At 50.6% G+C, this 14,713-nt stretch overlaps 1 protein-coding gene across 3 annotated transcripts in view; it reads right to left on the bottom strand.

Annotated features, from left to right (window-relative positions):
* Positions 1-873: 873 nt before the first annotated feature.
* LOC115405511 (signal transducing adapter molecule 1-like) overlaps positions 874-14,713 on the bottom strand; it is a 35,728-nt gene continuing 21,888 nt past the window's right edge. The window contains exons 9-15 of one of the 3 annotated variants that reach the window (XR_003933434.1): positions 8,525-8,613; positions 6,782-6,869; positions 6,653-6,707; positions 5,684-5,837; positions 4,725-4,855; positions 3,120-4,576; positions 874-2,597 (exon numbers count right to left, since the gene is read on the bottom strand). Coding sequence is in view for 1 of the 3 variants with exons in the window: in XM_030115108.1 (XP_029970968.1) it covers positions 4,339-4,576; positions 4,725-4,855; positions 5,684-5,837; positions 6,653-6,707; positions 6,782-6,869; positions 8,525-8,613 (755 nt within the window). In the remaining 2 variants the exon portion in view is untranslated. Of the gene's footprint in view, positions 2,598-3,046; positions 4,577-4,724; positions 4,856-5,683; positions 5,838-6,652; positions 6,708-6,781; positions 6,870-8,524; positions 8,614-14,713 lie in introns of those variants that run through there. The other 2 variants (XR_003933435.1, XM_030115108.1) reach the window with 2 other exon arrangements.

Below are 14,713 nucleotides of genomic sequence, written 5' to 3'. Positions count from 1 at the left end.
TGCAGTGAGCTGTTGCCCTTCTGCTGAGGTGCTCATTCTTCCCACCCCGCTTACAATCTGTCATCAGAAATCCAGAGATGTAAACATCTTCGACGTATGTCCCCCACGGACAGGAGTGCCCAGCATATGACCTCCCCCACCCACACACACACACTTGCCCTGGTGGTGGATCCACCACCCAGCATGCTGGGTCCCGTCCGGGCAGGAAGGACCCCGCTCCTGTGCTCTTTGTTGAAGTGATGTTGAGAGACCAGCTGATCAGTTCCATGGTTGATATGTTGGTTGCTTGACATCGCTGTGTGGGGGCGTGGCTAGTCTCAGGTGGGGTGGAGTCCAATCGGTGCAACGGCATAAAGATGCCCCCTTGGCTTCTGTCTGGCAAAGTCTCCCTTCCTGAGCGCATGTGGAGTGGAGCGGAGCGCCCTCCAGAGGCTGAGGTGGTGCAGAGCAGGGCTGTGAGCAGTGAAGATGGAGCCAGCTGCTTCCAGCGGCTGCTGGATGAAGAAGAGATGGGGGTTGGTTCTCCTGAGTGAGGCCTTCCTGTAGCTGACAGCGCCTCGTTTGTGTGCATTCAGGACTCATCCTGTGAAGCTCACTGCATTGCTCTGCCTCTTCGCCTCTTTGCTCCGCAGAATTTTGCCTCTGGTTGACTGATAATCCAAAAACTGCTCTGCTTCCATTTAGCTTTGGATTAGCTTTCTGCTCACTGCATTTTAGTCCTTGTGGTTTTTTTTTTTTTTGGGGGGGGGGGGGGGGGGGGGGGGGGGGGGGGGGGGTGTTGTGCTTTTGTTTAGTTGCTCTCCCTTTTATTTTTTTATTTTTTTCATTTGTGGAAATCTTCAAATATATACTGATAAGAAAAAAACCAAAACATTCCTCTGTACATTTGGCGTGGTTTTATTGTGAATACCAATTCATCATAAGTATGGTTAAAAGAATACATACAAACAGCAGGGTACAAGTTTAAGACAGAACTGTTGCAATCATGTCTATTTCTGAAACCTAAGAACAGGCAGCATGTCATCCTGTACAAACGAACTAAAAGTCCCACTGGGAACACGACCCGATGAGAGGCTGATACACTGGCTTCCTGTCCCGCCGTCCAGGTCCTTCATCCTGACACCACACACTGCTGCTGCGTCTGGAGTTTCCCTCCTGTGAGCTGACGGAGTGGATGAGTCCAGACACGCCGAGGCTCAAACTGCAGCGTCGGTCCACAGGAAACGGTTCCCTCCCAGAGATCTCCACATGCTGGAGCCTCAGAAACCGCTCACGCCTCCACCGGCACTCCAGTGTTCGTCCAGTTTATAGGAAACCTGGAAAATCCTCACGGCAGTGCAGAACAAAGTTCCTTCATCTGACTCTGCGTGTGTGCGTGCGTGTGTGTGTGTGTGTGTGTGTGTGTGTGTGTGCGCTTGCCACTCAGCTTTCACATGGCAGGAGAGGGACGATCATGGAACAGGTGAGATTTGTGTGAATTTTTTATTTAATAAAGTGTTAATTCTCTAGACTTTCAGCAGCGTGTGAAGCAGGTTGGATGTTCTCTGTAGAGAAAAGTGGAATAGGTGATTCAGATGAGGCCTTCGCAGGCTTCCTGCTAAAAAGAGGACTGAGCGCTCTCTGAGGGGGAGGACCGGGGAGACATTACCATGTGACTACAGTACAATAAGCATGTATCAAACAGACAACGGTTCACGGTTCAAACACTTTAAATATACAACTAAAACTGGTGAATTACCACATCCTCGGCTCCAGTCTGAGAATATGTACAACTTCCACTGCTCATCTGGTCAAAATATTACAACAGCATTCAATCCATAAATTAAAATTCACTGCAAAAGAAGAGGAATGGTCACTGTTCAACACTGAGGAGCTGGTGTAGTGTGGTGTGCTGCCACGGCTCCTGCCGGAAACAGCAACAACTCACTCACTTCAGGAAGGGAAGACGGCGTCGTTCCTCTTGTCTTGTTCGTTTCAGCTCCTCAAAAAAACCAGGTGCTTCGGTTTTCCATACGTATAAAGTCCACTTGTTAAACACTGTAGTAGTAGAGTCATTCCTTCAGCATCACTAAATGTAGTTTTTTTTAATGTAAAATACAGAGTTGACTGTCAGTGGACATCACGTCTGTCTGTGCATGTATCTGTTAGTGTGTGAAGAAGGTGTGTGTTCATACTAAGCCATGTGTGTGTCCATTTCACACTTGATCAAATAGTAAACAGTCAAATGAAATGGCCCAAAGCTCCAATTTTAAAATACCAGAAAAAGAAAAGAGGGACAGTAGTTTTATCAAACCCCATGCAGCTTCAGAACAGGCTTAGTGGAGGAGTCACTCGCTGCGCCACCCTGTGGTCCACACTGGTATTACAGGACTGATGAGGCTCGTTCTGTTCAGACATCTCTCAAATATTCGGAGCATTCTCATCACCATGGTTCACATGAACAGTGTTGCTTTTAAACAGGTCTGACACCTCTGGACATGTTCCGGGAAGATTCCCCAGCGCCTGCTCCTGACACTGTGGTCTGCAGGTCTGCTGCAGGTCTGCAGGTCTGCTGCAGGTCTGGACCTGTGGTCTGCAGGTCTGCTGCAGGTCTGGACCTGTGGTCTGCAGGTCTGCTGCAGGTCTGGACCTGTGGTCTGCAGGTCTGCTGCAGGTCTGGACCTGTGGTCTGCAGGTCTGCTGCAGGTCTGGACCTGTGGTCTGCAGGTCTGCTGCAGGTCTGCTGCAGGTCTGCTGCAGGTCTGGACCTGTGGTCTGCAGGTCTGCAGGTCTGCTGCAGGTCTGGACCTGTGGTCTGCAGGTCTGCAGGTCTGCTGCAGGTCTGGACCTGTGGTCTGCAGGTCTGCAGGTCTGCTGCAGGTCTGGACCTGTGGTCTGCAGGTCTGCTGCAGGTCTGCTGCAGGTCTGGACCTGTGGTCTGCAGGTCTGCTGCAGGTCTGCTGCAGGTCTGGACCTGTGGTCTGCAGGTCTGCAGGTCTGCTGCAGGTCTGCTGCAGGTCTGGACCTGTGGTCTGCAGGTCTGCTGCAGGTCTGCTGCAGGTCTGGACCTGTGGTCTGCAGGTCTGCAGGTCTGCTGCAGGTCTGGACCTGTGGTCTGCAGGTCTGCTGCAGGTCTGGACCTGTGGTCTGTAGGTCTGCAGGTCTGCTGCAGGTCTGGACCTGTGGTCTGCAGCAGGGGAAAGAGCTTCTTCCAGTTCTGTTCATTCTGAACTTTGCAGCAGTTTCCAGATGACACTGTGGTGTGGGCTGTATGGGGAGAACAGGAGCCGGATCCACGACTCAGACCAACCACCTGCACCTCAACACCACCCAGTCTGAAGACATGGTGGTGGACAACAAACCGAGTCCAGCATCAAGGGGAACTATGATGACAGATTGGACATAACTAGACTGGACTGGACTGGACTGGACTGGACTGGACTGGACTGGACTGGACAGCCAATCTGCAGGAAAGCAAAGAGCCGTTTGGACTTCCTCAGCAGAGTCTTCTCTAACAAGCAACTTCAGAAGTTCTATCATTCTGCAGATGTTCTATCCTGTACTGAAGAGCAGGAAGAGGGCTGAAGAATTTGTTTTGTGAGGGAAAACGTAATTCCTCACCATAGCTTTGGCTTTTTGCAGCAGACCCAGGATCTGCTGTGTCACGTCTACATCCCAGCTTGGTAAATTAATCAGACAGCGACTGTTCAGGGGACAGCATGCAGACTCAAATAAAAAAAAAAAAAAACATCAACAGATCACAGACGAACAAGTGCAGACTACCAGGTCCAGACCAGGAACTGGAGAGAACTTCAACAAGCTGCACCCTAAATTTCAAGTTGTATTTGAATATAGCTTAATGTGACTATAGCTTTTTTTAATTATTGATGTGAATTTGTTCCTTCCTGCTCTGACACTAATGATGGGTCTGCTGACCAGCCTACCTGTCTGGGACTGCTGAGATGTTCTGCAAACCTTCACTGTATGCAAGTGTAGGTTCAGAGCTGAGGGCAGATTCTACCACAAATCTGGGTTTGACGAAGTCACGCTTCACTTACTCTACAACGTCTAGTCAGAGGAAAGTGGAGCACATAGTAGAAAGGTAATGCCCATTTAAACTGACGTGTATCAGTTATGTCAGGCCTGTGTCTGCATGATCCGACCTGAAGGCTGATCTTCCGGTGGTGGTCGTGATGGACGGTGACAGTAGCAGTGTAGCAACACCTCTTCCACTGCTGTTCAATAGCGAACAAACACAGGAAGCAAATCAGAACCATTTGATTAAATCTGGTGTGTGTGTGTGTGTGTGTGTGTGTGTGTGTGTGTGTGTGTGTGTGTGTGTGTGTGTGTGTGTGTGTCCTATAGCAGGGCTTTCTCTGAGTAGGGGGCCTGTGGGCTCTCTGAGGGTGGAGCTATACTGGCGCCCGTTGGTGAGCTGTAGTGTGGCGTCTGGCTCATGCCTGCAGGGGCGGGGCAGGGGGCGGGGCAGGGGGCGGGGCCCCCGGCGGGGCTCTGGTAGGACTGAATGTCTGATGGGGCCATGCTGCCTGCAGCTGCTGTGTAGACTGGCGGCTGGCCGATGAACATGTGGACGTCACTGCAAACAGGTCAGGAAATGATGTCAGTACAGACAGAAGGAAGAGGCTGCCGAGGAAAACCGTCACCAACAAAGCTGTGACTGATCACAAAAACAAAACAAAACACAGAAACAAAGCAGACAGCCAGTGAGTGAAAGTGCAGGTCACCTGGGAGGCGGCTGAACAGGACCAGCAGGACCAGCAGGACCAGCAGGAAGCTGCTCTACAGGAACCGTGTAGGTCTGGACCGCAGCTCCACTCATGGGGTACGAGGGGGGCTCGGGCTGCCCGGAGTAACCCTGCAGGAAAACACCGTCACACACACCTTCACACACAGGGAGGGAACAAGTCTCACAACACCACTAACATGGGACATGATCCTAAATATCATCAGGAGGCAGTCGCTGTGTGGCTTCATCAGACGACCACCACGAAAGACATCAGGAGCAAACTAAAGAAGATTTAATTCCTCCATTTCTACTGTGGAGAGATTCTGATGTTACCTCAAAACGGAACATTTCACAGTTAAAGAAGGGAACGTAGAAGATGGTGAAATGTTTGACTGAAGACCAGCTTTTGGCCTTCATCTGAATCAAAAGTATAAAAGTTCTACAAAGATTATTTTTTATCACACTGATATTTACCTTTAAGAAACCATACAAAGAAAATAAATAAATAAAAAGTAAGTGTGAGATTGGTAAATTTAATATCCTACTTCAATGTTTACTTGTGGAGTTAACCCATTACACTGCAATCTCAGCTGTCCGAAAGATTTTCATCAAACTGGTTTTCTAATTCGGGTGTTCCTCAGTTTCTGTTTGGTGAGTTTCACATTTCCTTCCACCCCCTCTGGCCACACAGCCAGGGACCAGGTCCGGCCTGGAGCTGCAGGAGCTGCAGGAGCTGCAGGAGCTCAGGGTCCAGGTGTGGGCGGGGCGGGGCGGGGCCAGCTCAGCTGGGTTACCTGAAGCTCTGCTTCCAAGCATTCAGCAAAGGATTCACAAGACAGCTGGAAGCAAGAGGAGATAAGAAGACATCCAGGCAGGACCAGAGCTCTACTGCCGCTCACAGAAGGACAACCAAACACTGACTGGACAGTGTGAAACACTGCAGCAGGCCGACTGTACCTGTGGTGCTGGGCTGGCAGGCTGCTGCAGGTAGTACTGCTGGTTCTGCAGCTTGGCATACATGGCATACACCGGGTCTTCATTCATCAGCTTGGCGTAGAGGGACAGCGCTTCCATCACCTTCACGTTGAGCTCAGACAGCTCGGAGTGCTTCCTGCTCACACAGACAGGACCCGGTCAACACACACTCCACAACAGCTCTGAAGACAGCCTGCAGTCCCAGTCCCTTCAGCCTTCCACAGTCCTGAAGCAAGGCGCTCAACACCTCCACAACCCTCTGGTCTGGAAAGCTCCACAGCCAGAGCCGGAGAGTTCCGTCCGGCACTGTGCGGTGTCTGAGGGAAACCCCCACTGCCCCCGTTCACCTGGTTTCCACTCAGTGCTGCTCACAGGGCTCGGGGCGAAGCACCGCCTCCCAAATGGACAATGTGTGTGTGTGTGTGTGTAGCTCTGCAGCCGGCAGTCCTCACATCCTAGCAATGTGCTTTCATCTGCTCAAATGATGTTCCAGCGTCCCATGAGACGCTGCTCAGAGAGCCAGCGCCCCCAGCCAGCGGCCCCGCCCAGCGGCCCCGCCCAGCGACCCCGCCCGGCGGCCCCGCCCGGCGGCCCCACCCAACAGCCCCGCCCAGCGACCCCGCCCTGCGGCCCCGCCCAACAGCCCCGCCCAGCGACCCCGCCCAACAGCCCCGCCCAGCGGCCCCGCCCGGCGGCCCCGCCCAGCGACCCCGCCCAGCGGCCCCGCCCAGCGACCCCGCCCAACAGCCCCGCCCAGCGGCCCCGCCCGGCGGCCCCGCCCAGCGACCCCGCCCAGGAACCCCGCCCGGCGGCCCCGCCCGGCAGCCCCGCCCAGCGGCCCCGCCCGGCGGCCCCGCCCAACAGCCCCGCCCAGCGACCCCGCCCGGCGGCCCCGCCCAGCGACCCCGCCCGGCGGCCCCGCCCAGCAACCCCGCCCGGCGGCACAAAGACCTGTCTATGTCCTCCAGCTTCTGGTCAATGAGGGGTCCCATCTGATTGCAGGCACCTGAAGGAATAAAGAGAAAAAGACATCCACATCACTGCAGTGGAGCTCAGCTGCTCAGCGAGCGTCAGACTCACCCTCCAGCTGCAGTAACTCCACGCTGTCTGACTGGTTGTCTGTTGGATCTGCACTTTGGATCATCTGCAGAAGTTGGTCCATTTTGTCCTGGAAAGTTTCAGAACAATATTACAAATGGACATTAAAAAGGCAGGAAACGGGTTTGTGACTCCTGCAGCTCTCCGTGGAGGATCTCCCAAACAGCGGGACAACAATGGAACTTTCACACTAATGGTCCATTTAAAGTAAAGACAGGATCAAAATTTGAGCTGCTGAAGAAATGAGATCAAGATCAAAGTTTAGAGACTGTAAGACTGAACAGTTACTGCCGGCCCAGGCTGTGTGGAGTTTCCTCTCCTTTCTAGACTGAAGGGAACACTTAAAGAACAAAAGGTACTTTCAAGTACATCACTCTTCAGAGACAACCTGTCCAGCTCGGAAGAAACAGGAGGAAACAGACAACTACCAAGACAACCCCAAGACCAGCCTGCCCCCACCTGGCCAGGAGGACCAGGTGGGGGCAGGCTGTGCGTCAACGCTTCCTTAAAGCCGACAAATACTTTCATCAGGCGTTAACCCCCCCCCCCCCCCCCCCCCCCACACACACACACACACACACACACACACACTGCGCTTCAGCTGAGCGTCAAAACAGCGCTTTCGACTGTGGCGCTTTCGACTGTGACACACGGTCCATTCCCCCCCATTATTTGCCATATTGAACTCGGACGAATTATCAGAGAAATCAGGAGGAAAAGGCTGGTGTAAGGCACAAACTGAAATAAGTAGCAGAAATATGACAAAAATGAAAGTGAAACTTAAATTGTGTCTTTCGCCGGCACAACGTTTCGGCCCGCTGGGCTTCTTCAGGCGCTGAAAACACGTAAGATAAAGTAAATTTCCCTTCAACACACAATCTGGCTTAATGAGGCGCAATTCAGCGTCACTGAATTCATCCTGTCTTCCCTGTCTGAGGGTCGGAAATAGAATGAAGTTTGAGGAAGTGTGCGCTCTTAAACTGTTTTTCATCTGCTCTGCTCTTGTTGGCGTGCGAGTGTGTGTGTGTGTGTATGTGTGTGTGTTGGAGGTGTCGGGGGGGGGGGGGGCAATCTTGGTAAAGACCTGGTATTTTAAGTTATTATAAATCATATTCAATTAATTGTAAATTCATTATTGTAAAATTATGCTTCTTGAAAAATAAAAATAAAAAGTCCCTCCTGTCCCAGCTGGGGCAGGAGGGTCACTACAGAGTACTTTTGAATTCATTATTGTATTTTGTGCATAATGCGATTAATCGCAGAAAAATTATGCAATTAAGCGTGATTAAGAAATTTAATCATACACATATCTATTTAAGCTTGTTAGAGATCTATTTGTAACAACGACCTCAAATGTAACAACAGCCCAAATTTTAACAAAAAAAAAAAAAAAAAAAAACAATCTAAGGAAAACTCTGAATGTAATACTTGGTCAATAATGTAAGAAGATGCTGAACGCAAAACGTAGAAATGTTGTTGCCCAAACAAAATATAACAAATTGTCATATCCCGGGTTTATCATTGCATTACGGGTCAGGTCAATATTTCTCCTTAATAGTGCAATAGTTTCACTACATCACTTGAGCATGCTTAATGTTTTGAGAAAAGGTTTCAGACAGTCTGGGAAAGCTTGGTACTGTGGCATATCATCTCACAACACCGTGACCTTCGCCATGTTAACCACGCTGTGCTGCTCACACACATCTGTGTGTTCTGGCGCAGTACCTCGTCGATATACACCGGCTCCTGCTCGGGCTCGATGGTCTCCACCTGAATGTCCTCACTGAACTGGACCGTCTTCTTCTCTGTCTTCACTGAAAAAACAGAGGGAGCAGCCTAAGTAATCAATCCAAGGCCAAACGGTCCATCAAATGCACCAGGACACACACACCACCGGTCTGGGGACAGGAACAAAGCGTTAGCTACCTGGCGGTGCTGGGTATCCACATAAGTCCTTCTTAAAATCCAGAAAGCCTAATTCAACCTCCAAATGCAAACCATACACCCACACCATGCTTACAGTCCACTCCACACACACCTCCGGCAGCTGGACACTCTCCAGCACTTTGGTACCACAGAGGGTTTGAGGCAGCAGAGCGGCAGCGGGGGTCAGGGGGTCAGCGTCAGTCACACATAACACGGTGCATCACATCCAATCAGTAGGCACATGAAGGCCGAACAGTTCCTTCATGTCAGCCAATTGTTCTGACACGATCAGGGTGAGGGGATTCATTAAAATTACAACCTGTTGAAAAATGGAATCAATTTCAATTTCATTTGTACAGCGCCAACGACGAGACAGGTGTTTCAGAGCAGGTTTACACATGAGCCAGCAAGAGTGACTGGAAGAAGCCTGTAGAACATGAACGAATACAGCAATGCTGCATGAACTCATTTATTTACACGCTGACAATGAAAACCCGACCAGAGCATGCAGAATGAAAAAGACTGGACTGGTTACGTCAGAGTGCCGCTGGGCGCCACGGTCTCCTGCTCCGCCCACTGCGATGGAGGCTCCGCCCACTAATTCAGCTGAGAGCGTAGAGTCGCGGCTCTGTCTGGAGATCCACAGGCTGGAGGGTCCAGAGAGAAGCCCCCGCTGGCGGGGGGACAGCCTGACCAGAGAGGGGACAGCCTGACCAGAGAGGGGACAGTCTGACCAGAGAGGGGACAGCCTGACCAGAGAGGAGACAGCCTGACCAGAGAGGGGACAGTCTGACCAGAGAGGAGACAGCCTGACCAGAGAGGGGACAGCCTGACCAGAGAGGGGACAGCCTGACCAGAGAGGGGACAGCCTGACCAGAGAGGAGACAGTCTGACCAGAGAGGGGACAGCCTGACCAGAGAGGGGACAGCCTGACCAGAGAGGAGACAGCCTGACCAGAGAGGAGACAGCCTGACCAGAGAGGAGACAGCCTGACCAGAGAGGAGACAGCCTGACCAGAGAGGAGACAGCCTGACCAGAGAGGAGACAGCCTGACCAGAGAGGAGACAGCCTGACCAGAGAGGGACAGCCTGACCAGAGAGGAGACAGCCTGACCAGAGAGGGGACAGCCTGACCAGAGAGGAGACAGCCTGACCAGAGAGGAGACAGCCTGACCAGAGAGGAGACAGCCTGACCAGAGAGGGGACAGCCTGACCAGAGAGGAGACAGCCTGACCAGAGAGGAGACAGCCTGACCAGAGAGGAGACAGCCTGACCAGAGAGGAGACAGCCTGACCAGAGAGGAGACAGCCTGACCAGAGAGGAGACAGCCTGACCAGAGAGGGGACAGCCTGACCAGAGAGGGGACAGCCTGACCAGAGAGGAGACAGCCTGACCAGAGAGGGGACAGCCTGACCAGAGAGGAGACAGCCTGACCAGAGAGGAGACAGCCTGACCAGAGAGGAGACAGCCTGACCAGAGAGGAGACAGCCTGACCAGAGAGGAGACAGCCTGACCAGAGAGGAGACAGCCTGACCAGAGAGGAGACAGCCTGACCAGTGGACCAGCGGCTGTGGTCACAGCCTGCCACCAGCAGGGCTGAACAGCCGCAGTCCGGCCAGCGGACACTGCACTGCCACAGCCTTCAGTCTGGACCCTGAGGGACAGTCCTCCCTGGGGGACAGTCCTCCCACAGCCTTCAGTCTGGACCCAGAGGGACAGTCCTCCCAGGGGGACAGTCCTCCCAGGGGGACAGTCCTCCCTGGGGGACAGTCCTCCCACAGCCTTCAGTCTGGACCCTGGGGGACAGTCCTCCTGAAGCTGTGGTGAGCTGGGGGACCAGAGGTGGGGACGTGGGGACGTGGCTTCAAGCTAGTAGGGGGAGCTCGCTGTCAGAGACAGGGGGAGGGACATGACGTCCTCCTGGAGACGGGGGAGCGGAGCACCACAGCCCAGAGGCGGAGGGCTGAGCTCTGGTACTCTGGACAGAGGCACAGGTTTCAAACGTCCTGTTCACTACACCAGGGCCGCAGCTATTAACCGGTTTTTCCTTTCACCGCGGTTTGAAACATCACGGCTGTACAACCGCAGACGTTTGGCAACACCGGTTATTTCTGCCCACAGCAGCCGTCAGTCCAGACTCCCGTGAGGCGCAGCATGCAGCCAGAACGCCTCTTTGCCTCTCTCTCTCTCTCTCGCTTTGTTTCCACCCGGCCTGTTTAGCGGGCGCACCAGACACCTGTCTCAGGGTCGCTGCTCAGTCCATCGTAGGGGGAACCCCCGCTGCCTCCCCTCCCCGCTCGCCTTCGTCTGCAGGTGCAGACCTGCGGGGATGGGATGGCAGCCTTCCGGCGGAGCGGGCCTCCGTCAGGTTGTCCTTCCCGATCGCCCCCCCAACACTTCTCCCGACCCCCGGGTCGGCGGGTGCGGCTGCCGGTGGACTGCGACGGTCTCCACGCTGCCCGCGTGTCACCAGTGTGCGGCCGACCGAGCTCGCCTCGGGGTGGGGGGGCAGCGGGGACGGGCCACGGGGGGACTGAATGTTTTAATACACGAGGTAGCTTATATTTCATTCCAGAGATTATGCTTTTTTTAAACTTATTTTTGTGCCGTATTTGTTTGAAAAGGCAGCAACTGTTAAACAACAGATCAGAAATGATCAATGAGGCGTGTGATGAGGGAGGGTGAGGGAGTGTGTGCCCATAGATTGATTGCAGATTTGCTATGGAGATACTTGAGTTTGTACGAGGGGTGTCTTCAGATATTCGATGACGAGATGATTCGTTGGAAGGGGCCTGATTCGAAGGCCAATCATACAGTCGAAGCATCGCAAACTGTGGGTATTAAACGAGGACCATTCCATTACAGCTGTATGGGGGGGGGGGGGGGGGGGGGGGGGGGGGGGCTTGGTTTTTCCAAATAAACATGATATAAAGCCTATTTGATATACCGTATGGGCCCGAATATAAGACGACAGTTTTTCCAGGAATGGTATTCTCAAAAACGGGGTGGTGCTCTAATGGAGGACTAGCTGGAGCCAGAGTCCCGGGGAGCTGTCCTGCCTCTGCTCCATGCAGTGGCTCCGCCCCCCGTTAGGGGGAGCTAGTGAGCTGGACAGAGTGTCAGCCTGCAGCAGTGAGAGAAGAAGACTGAGCAGTGTGGCTGCTGCTGGTTTTTCTGAGCTTCATTTCAAACAGCGTCGAAAATATCTGCCTGTAAGTACTCGAGTATACTTAGTTGATGTTCAGGATGGAGGTGGAACTGATACTTGTGAGTTTGTCAGTTTGTTTTGAAGTTTCAACGCAGATGCTAATTCCGTTAGCATGTCAATGGCGTTTTCATTAATAGTTAGCATTGAGCTAGCGGCTCTGATTTTAAATACTGACTGGTTTAGTTTTCAGACAGTGATGTATGTTGTGATACAGCTTGTGTATTTGTTCACTTCTGTGTATGTCTGGTTTGTTTCAGTTTTACACATAGACAGTAAATAAATGGACAGACCTTTCGTGACGTCACCCATAGAGTTCTCAACCGCCATTCTGAAGACCACAAGCGAGTCCAGCAGGACGTCTCCACATTGAATATTTGAAACCGGATGTAAATGTGATTGGTCCAGCCCGTCACGTGACCGCATCACGTGGACAGAGGAGGCGCTGTGATAGGGCGATTTATGCAAAACTTTAACTCGTGAAATAAAATCAACACATGATTTATGTGAAAATCAGAGTCTGGTGAAGCCAACACAGTTATAGAAAGTAGTGATAGAGACCAAAATATGTTTTGAAACCGGGCGCTTTATGTTTATTTTCACTCTGAAAATCGGCATTTTTGAATGGGTTCCAATGAGACCCGGGCTCTTTTTGAAACCAGCATCATCGCCCCCTGCTGGAATCTCTCTGGAATTACAGCTTTTTTGCATTATCTTCATGATTTATGAGCGGAGGTTGGCGCCTGGTTTTACAGCCTTCAGGAGAAAGTAATAAAAGCTCAGACCAGCTGAAATCTCCTGCTTTCTTTCTGAAGAACTGTTCTCTGCAGGCCAAACTGAACCCAACATTCACGGAGGGCTGAATTATTAATGTTCATAAAGTTGAATAGAACTTGAATTTGATGGTTAAAAAGTTATTTACATCATCAATGCAGTTATTGAACCTTTGAGGTTCTTAATTGCTGCTTATTGTTGCTTATTTTGAGAAAGAGAATATCTTTTTTGTTTAATACTGCAGTGATTTTTTTTTTTTATCTTAAATCAGGTGAAATGTTATCTCTGTTGTGAGTTTTTGAGTTTTAATAATTGTACAATAAAAAGTACTCTTATGACTAACCTTATTATCTTCAACATATTTTTATTTTCACAAAATGATATTTGAAAAATAGGGGTCGTCTTATAATCAGAGTTGTCTTATATTCGGGCCGATACGGTACATGTTAGCCTATCAAATATACTGTAGAAAAATTTACTTAACTTTAATTAGGCCCGAGCCCCTGGCCAGCCAAGGGCGAAGGGCCTATTGTTTCTGCAACACAGACAACGACTAGTCGAGCGCTCGACCACAGAGAAGGGCCAGCATGTCCAGAACACACACACACCGACATTCACATACTCTAACACCTCACAGACACGTCAGGCTTGTCGAGACCTTTCCGAAATTATATAATATGTGGGTGAAATAATGGCGAGAAAAAAAAATCGCATATTGTTTTTGCAAAAAATATTATATTCTTTCTTTCTTCTTCTGCTCTTTACAGGTGCATTAAGGAGTTTGCACGTTTTATGCGAAACAGCGCCCCCTGCAGGCCTTGGGCGTAATGCAGCTTAGTGAAACACTCGTCCCTGTGGCTCGCGTGCACGGAAGAGGGGAACTCCTTCCTCGCTCGTTTAGTAGCGCTCGAGTAAGATTTAAGTGTCTTCTCCCTGGTGGAGTCTGTGTGGAGCTATGGCAGTGCGAGAAGCCAGTCTGTTCTGACTTTCTGGAAGATCCTGCTCAGCTGTTGCTCACTAAGGATCTGGCGGAGTAATGGCGGACAAAACGAAACCTAACTCCATCAGGCCAGCCGGAGAGTGCATTACGTCATTCCTTTCAAATTCTCCCCCAAAAGATTCTGGAGCCGGACCGGCACTGCGACTTTCAAGTGACAATTTAGCGCTGTTAGAGGTACTTGTAATGAATATGTCAGGGCACATTGTACACATCATTAAAAATATGTAACATATTTATGGTGGAAAATAAGTATTTTTTAAAGTTGAAAAACTCCTTAATGCACCTTTAAACTGGAATTTGACCCCCTGAACATGCTCGAAAACTCACCAAAATTTTGCACAAAATTCAGGTCCTGCGAATTTTTTTTTTTTTTTTAAAAATGTGTTTCAATATTGGGATTTAAAAATTGGCTCTACAGCGCCACCTGCAAAAATCAAAATGCATTGCGTCAATGGGAGGGGGTCCGCAATAAACTTTGTCGTACAGCCACAAAATTAGGTATATACATGCGCCTTGTCGGGACAAACAAAAAATATTATTATGACCCCACCCTCAGAACAGCAGGAAAGCAGCTATCTGGGATTGAATTTTCAAAAATGCTGAGTCAGCGTTTTCCAGGACGTCGTACAAAATGTTCATTTTGATCGCGCGCTTCTCCAAATGAGTTGAAATTTGGTGGACACCATATACACAAGTAGGCAATTAAAAGTTATCCAATTCACAAATCTTCAGTTCACGGTTTCCGTGTAGCAACGCCGCAAAGTTGATGTCAAATTTTGCCATTTTTTGAGTGTGATAAATGGCTGCCATTCGTACATAATGAATCCAATCTCAAGCAAATTTTAAGCACTTATTGACCCTTCCTATCTGGACACATTGACAGTGACATTTTGACAATCAGCATTACAGCGCCCCCTACAGAATAAAAAGAAAATCTGTATGGGGAGTAAAATTATTAGTTTGTCAGAAAGAAGGAAAGAAGGAAATTTGTGTGAGGACTCCTTCATGTG

Source organism: Salarias fasciatus, chromosome 18 (assembly GCF_902148845.1).
Source record: "Salarias fasciatus chromosome 18, fSalaFa1.1, whole genome shotgun sequence".
Lineage (NCBI taxonomy): Eukaryota > Metazoa > Chordata > Actinopteri > Blenniiformes > Blenniidae > Salarias > Salarias fasciatus.
This window is presented reverse-complemented; position numbering and strand designations above follow the sequence as displayed.